Raw genomic sequence first — 6,618 nt, forward strand, 5'->3', positions numbered from 1 at the left:
TCAAGCCCTTCATAACATTCCAACCTCCCTTTCCAGGCTCATCTCCCACAACGCCCTTCAAACCAGGCCCCCCCTATTATATCCCATTGACCGCCTTTTTCATTAATATTTTTTCTAAATGTAGAAGTAGTAGATACTTATTGTAGAAAATTTGGAAAATACAGAAGAGTATAAACAAAATAAAAATGATCCACAAACCCACCACCTTACAGATAACCACAGTAATCATTTGGGGTGTTTCCTTCAAGTCTTTTATTTTTCCTATAAATGTAGATATTTTAAAATTTTTATTACAAAACTAAAATCATATATACATATAGATTAGTAACTTGTTTTCTTCCCCATTTAACATTAAATTGTAAGGATTTTCCAAAGTTATTACAAAGTTTTTGAAAGCATGATTTTTAATGACTGTAAGTACAATAAGCCATTTACAATTATTTTCATAACTGATATGTGTGGTCCTCTTCTATCACTGTATTTTATGTTTTCTTTTTTTTTTTCCTTTTTGGTCTTACAATATCTGCTGTTTTCTTTGCTTCCCCCTGCCCCCTCTAGAGAATTGAAAGGCCTCCGTTCCATTTGTTCAAGAAAGACACTACACCGAACTGCTCACAGTTCCATTACCAGGACTTTACACCTGCTGTTCCATCTGCCCAGAATGCCCTTCCCCCTTTTCAGCCTGGCAAAATCCTTCTCTTCCTTTAAAATCTCAGGAGGTATCTCATTCACTCATTCAAATGAATACTTACTGAGGACCTACGATGGGTCAGGCGAAGAAGTCACCAGGAATATAGCAGTGAATATGACAAAGACCCAGTGAAATTTAAACTCTCTAGTGAGAGCTCCCACCCTGCCACCCTTCGCCAGGAGCTAGATGTCACTCCCTTCTTTTGGTGCACTCATAACATTTTGTTTGCATCCCTATTTTACCACTTAGCATACTTCAACATTTTCTGGGCTGTGAGAGCCCTATTGGGTGCCTGACCCACCTCCACACCATTTCCTTCAGGATTCACCCAGGACCCGGAAACCAGTCATGATTGCATCTGTCAGATAGGAGGGACGGATGGAATTGATGACCTCTGAGTTCAGTGACAATATTTTTTAAACCTTAATTTCGGACACTTGGTTTGACAAGTCCCAGACAGCAGTTGCATTATATCTAAGAGACTTTTGGAACTCACATTCTGCTGTCAGGGGCTACGATTAGTCCAGTGTTTTTGTGAAAAGTAGGAAGAGGTGCCCTGATGCAGCCCCATGGGAGCACTGCTTGCCTGGGAAAAAGCTGGATTTCCATCCTATCTCAGCCCTTCCTCAATGACCAGGTACAGGAGGCACTACCTGCTATGGTGGATCCGTGGTCATTTTCCACCCCTTCTCTAGCTTCCCCTCCCCACCTCATGACCTGACCCACTTGGGCGCTTTCCTTGTCTCCCACTTCTCTGCCCAGACAAGGCCACGTTGCCAGCACACTGTCACGGGCTCCCATCTGACTCTCTTTTTGTAAGTCAACCAGTCTCCTCGAAGGCACTGCACCCTCTGACTCAACAACTTCCTCTTTGCAAATTTCCTCTTTGTCCTGGGGAAATATCGACTGCCTCTGGCCCATGTACCCCGCTGGGCTCTAGCCTGGGCTGGTCTTAGGCACGCACAGTTAGATCTTGTCTGCTCCTCCACAATCCAGACCCAGAGGGGAAGTCCCTGGCTCCACGGATTGTCTTTGCTCCTCATTTAGCCCACCCTCACCTTAGAGAAGGGGAGAAGCTCAGCCCTGGGGAGAGAGAGGAGATGCAAACACTAAACCTGTAACAGCCTGGGAGGGTCAGTGAGACCAGAGATTTGAAAGGTCAACAGTATTATTCAGCACCCAGGCCCCACTATTAAGGCAGACTCCTCACCCCCTGCCTCTATGTATGTGTGTTAGAGTGAAGGTGGCGTCGAGGAAGGGATGTAGTGGCTGAGATGAAGAGCCCACACCTAGGCCCAGCATTCTTTATTGGGCTACAGACAGAGTTAAGTCTTCTGCTACCTTCACCCCATCTGAGCAAAGATGAGGACATATATGTTATCAGCAGTCTCTCCCTTGTGCCCACCCCCAGTCTGGATCCCTGCACCTCGCCCTCACACCATCCATATTCAACATCACCCCTTCACAAATATTGCCAAATAAATCCTCACCTCTTACACACAAGCTATATCCATGAATAGATCCACGCAGGTGCTGGGGATTCTGAGAACTACAGTTGTTCAGAAACTCTTCTCACCTCTTTCTTTAAGGGGAGAAACATCCAAAGCCTCTGGCTGTCGCAGTCCTTGAGTGAGAGAGTGTGTGGTAGTTTGGCCAGGCTAGAGTCCAATTTCCCTGGGAAGGGTCACAGATACAGCCGAGAGCACAGATGGATGGCCCCACTCAGCCAAAGTTCCAGGCCCAGCTGGCACAGAGGATGGGACCCAGAGCTACAGGAGTTTCATGGGCTGGCCCAGTGTCAGAGCCACCCCTCTAATCTATGGAGCCAAGCATACTTTACAAAGCTAATCCCAGGTGGGTGTTTGCTGGGTTGTCATTTGCTTTTTCTTCTCAGACTCTAGTATCCCTGGAGGATCTTCCAAGAAATACTTGGTCAAGGAAGTTGGGCATTATGGAGACTCAGCAGCTGGCTCCAAAGACAAAAGAGATGGAGAAAAAGTTATGGGAAGAAGTAGGTGTTGATGAGGAAGGTTTATGCAATCAGTTCACAAATGTTCAGTGAGTGTAGGATGCAGATGCTAGATGAGGATGCAGGGTGAAGACACGGGATGAGGATGCTAGGTAAGGATGCTGAGTGAGGATGCAAGATGAGGATGCTGGGTAAGGATGCAGGGTGAAGATGTAGAATGAGGATGCTGGGTGAGGATGAAGCTGAAAGTGATGATAACAGGGAAGAAGATTAAAAAAAAAAAACTGGAAATGATTCTGACCTCCACTCTTGTTATTCATAAGCACTGAGAGGCATTCCCATCTCTCACTTCAGGCCCATCAGAAGTGGGGGCCTCCAAAGCCCTAGCCTCACTGCCCACCAGTGGCTCTTCCTCCACCTTTGAGCTGGGAGCTGACCCAGCCTCTATCTCCTCCAATGCCAAGGAGCCCTGGCGAGACTTCCTTCTGCCAAAGAAAGTGGTGAGTGTTGGCCGCCGACCAGACCCCTCTCCAGCAGGTGCCCCAGAGCTCTTGTCGCCCCCAGACCCTCCCACTGTTGTTATCGCCACCTCCTCATCAGGCACCTGGGCCGGCCCAGCCCAGGTATCTACCATCTTATTGCGCTTTCCACCGTTGCTTAGAGTCAGTGTCCCTGTCCTCTGCTTCTGTCGCTGGCGCCACAGCAGGAGCAGCACCACGAGGACAATGACCACCAGCAGGGCCACAAGCACAGCTACCCACATGTTGCCATTCATCCCCTGTGACAGGAAGTTGGTGGTTGTGTTTTTGGATGTCTCTGAGGTAACCGTGGTAGATATATTTATGGTGGAGGTCTCCAGAGAGCTAGCTGTCTTGGTGACAGGGGGTCCACTGGTCACACTGGAGGTCTCCAGAGAGCTAGCTGCCTTGGTGACAGGGGGTCCACTGGTCACACTGGAGGTCTCCAGAGAGCTAGCTGCCTTGGTGACAGGGGGTCCACTGGTCACACTGGAGGTCTCCAGAGAGCTAGCTGCCTTGGTGACAGGGGGTCCACTGGTCACACCGGAGGTCTCCAGAGAGCTAGTTGCCTTGGTGACAGGGGGTCCACTGGTCACACTGGAGGTCTCCAGTGAGCTAGTTGTCATGGTGAAAAAGGGTCCACTGGTCCTATTGAAGGTCTCCAGAGAGCCACTTATGGTTCCCCTGGACTCAGTGTAGAACCCCAGAGAGCTAACTGCCCTGGAAACAGCAGAGTCACTGGTTGCATTAGAGGTTTCCGGGAGCATTGATGAATTCTTGGCAGAAACTTCCTGGGAGGTTGTTGGCTCAGGTGCAGGGGGGACAGTGCTGACACCAACAGAAGTCCCAAGAGAGGTCACTTTCTCATTGGCTATAGAGGAATTTGAAGAAAGTGGCTGGTCATCTGTGCTGTCAATCTTCTTAGAATTGGAAGCCGTTGAGGTGAGGGTCAGTGTCTCAGAGATGGATGAGACGTCCAAAGAAGTAGGCATCTGCGAAGTTGTCATGGTTCTCCAAGACACTGTGCTCACCTCCGGGGCCCAGGAGCCCCCAAAGAGGAGGAGGAGCAGGGCCACTTCCATGGCAACTGGCATGAGCAGAGTTTGGGACCTGAGGGCGGGAAAATTTGAGAAACAGAACATAAAAGTTGCTGGGGCTTGGGGGAGAGACTGGCCAGGCCCTCCCCTCCTGCCCACTTCCCTACCAACTGCCGGCTCAACCTGTGGTTTAACGGCTTTTTCCACCCTTGATTTTTACTATTATCAGAAGTAACAAGGGAGCAGATGCTGACAGCTCCCTATCAGCCCTATCCCATAGGCTCCCTCAGGCCTTGGCAGCTTGCACCCCAACAATGACTACCCCCTCCTGGCCTTCCCTGACCCTGTTCAGTTCCAGTGCCTCCTGATTCTCTTTTCTCATCACCCATTCAGGTGCTTTCAAACCATAGGCACATCTCCAGGTCCACTGAGACCCCTGCCCCACCAGGTAGTACCCCCTCACCAGTTCAGTTGATAAGACCGCAGGGTTGGGGCCAAGGGCACAGGGCTGGGGCCAGGCCACTCCAACTCTTCCTGAGGCTGAGGCAGGACTGGAGCAGACAGGGCCCACAGGGGAAAGGAAGTGGCCTCTGGCTCCACCCACCTCAGCATCCTGCTGCTGCTTGATGACAGCCCCATCATCTGTTCTTTCTGGGGGTCTGAGATGGCACCTTGGTGTTCTGAGGTTCCAGCTTAGGTAGGAAGGAATGGGGGGGGGGAGTTGGGAATGAGGATTCCTGAGTCTTAGCTGGGTATTGGGATGGCAAGAGGTGGAGCTGGGGCAGGGATGGGGTGACTGGTGGAATATGTACTTTAGAACCAGGGTGGGTAGTGGAGATGAGAGGAGAGAGTGGTTTTCTTTGTGGTCCCAGAGCTGTAAGTTAGGGCCCAGGGTGGAGTCATTTTCTACCCCAAAAGCTCCCAAGAGGTACAGGGCAAGACTCTAGCTGAGGCAGTGAAACCCTTTGCAGGTTGCATGAGATCCCTGGTGAGTTCTTGGCTGCTTCACTAGGAGCTGGGGTCACCACAATGTCCCCAAGTAGTGAACTGCTTCCCTAAGTCAAATTGGTTACCAAGCACTGCATATGCTAGGATCTTATTTTTGTAGAAGACTAATAATGATGTAAGAACCTGTATGGAAAACAATCCCTTAAGAAATCTACCAAGATATTAAGTTGTCTCCAGATAGGTATGCATAGGGGGCTGCTTATACTCTTTGTTGGTTGGTATCCATTTTCTGACTTCTCTCTAATTAGTAAGCTTGACTTTGGTGTGTATGTATTTTTTTGTTTTTTGCCTTTCTTTTTAAAAAATCAAAAATGATTTTTATATTGTAAAAGTAATGCATGTGCATGATAGAAAATTGAAGCAGGCCAGGGTCAGAGTCTGCGACTCTACTTTATTTGCAAGCTAATTAATTATTATGACACAAAACATGAGACTCCTGGGTCAGAAACATAGAATTTATTACTCACAGCACAGCAAAGAACATGAGCATTATGTTTACATCATTTCCCTTTGCCTCCAAGCCCCAGGGGATGACACAGAGGGACCCAGGTTAATGCATTGCATTTGAGGAACACTCTGATTTGGAAATTCCCCCTTTTTTAGCAGTCAGTAAACAAGGCTGCTCTTTGCCCTGAAAGGGAGACATTTACTTCATCAGTTGGAGTTAATCACTGCAAACACAACACTGAGAAATGACCTGAGTGAAGAGTGGTCAGGGCCTTGCATTCAAGAACATGCAGTTACTTGGAGCCCATGGTAGGTTGCCTCTCCCAACAGTCAGAAGGGTATAAAATGAAAAGCTTCCATACACACCACAAGATGAACATTCGTAACAGTGTCTGTATGTCTTTTATTGTATTAGATTTTATTCTAAAGACAGGGTTGCACTTTTCTTTTTTTACTGAACAATGTTTTGGGGACATATTTTCATGTCTGTATCTATCTATATCTATATACAAACCAAAACAAACCCATTGCCATAGAGTCAATTCTGACTCATAGGACCCTGTAGGCCAGAGCACAACTGCACCATAGGGTTTCCAAGGTGTGGCTGGTAAATTTGAATGGCTGACTTTTTGGTTGGCAGCTGTAGCTCACTGTGGCTCTTAACCACTGCAACACCAGTGACTATCCTTGCTCATTTTTCTGTAATGAACATGCATTGCTGTTTTAACAAGAAAAAGAAACCATTCCATCGTCATACATTTAGGTTATATCAACATTTTGGTATTGCAAACAGAAAAACAGGAGTAATTGATTATAAAGTAATTGGAGAATTTAAAATTTTTTAATTCCAGAAAATAGATAAAAATGTTTGAAAGACTGCATAAAAATTTCCAGTCTTTAAAAGCACTGAGGCAAAATTCATTTTTGACAAAATTGCCATTTCGAACA

General features: G+C 47.4%; 1 protein-coding gene across 1 annotated transcript; it reads right to left on the bottom strand.

The window, feature by feature from the left end:
• Positions 1-480: 480 nt before the first annotated feature.
• SPN (sialophorin) lies at positions 481-4,869 on the bottom strand. The gene is made up of 2 exons (XM_023558931.2): positions 4,679-4,869; positions 481-4,288 (listed from the first exon to the last, which is right to left on the bottom strand). The coding sequence occupies exons 1-2, from the start codon at positions 4,855-4,857 to the stop codon at positions 2,977-2,979; spliced, it is 1,491 nt and encodes a 496-aa protein (XP_023414699.1). The 5' UTR covers positions 4,858-4,869; the 3' UTR covers positions 481-2,976.
• Positions 4,870-6,618: the final 1,749 nt, after the last annotated feature.

The sequence above is a fragment of the Loxodonta africana genome, chromosome 12 (assembly GCF_030014295.1).
Source record: "Loxodonta africana isolate mLoxAfr1 chromosome 12, mLoxAfr1.hap2, whole genome shotgun sequence".
NCBI lineage: Eukaryota > Metazoa > Chordata > Mammalia > Proboscidea > Elephantidae > Loxodonta > Loxodonta africana.

Excerpts from the sequence above, each read along its gene's own strand:
- SPN (XM_023558931.2), bottom strand. The coding sequence starts at position 4,857 with ATGATGGGGCTGTCATCAAGCAGCAGCAGGATGCTGAGGTGGGTGGAG. Across the intron at positions 4,289-4,678 it reads CGGTCTTATCAACTGAACTG|GTCCCAAACTCTGCTCATGC; the intron begins GTGAGGGGGTAC and ends TCCCGCCCTCAG.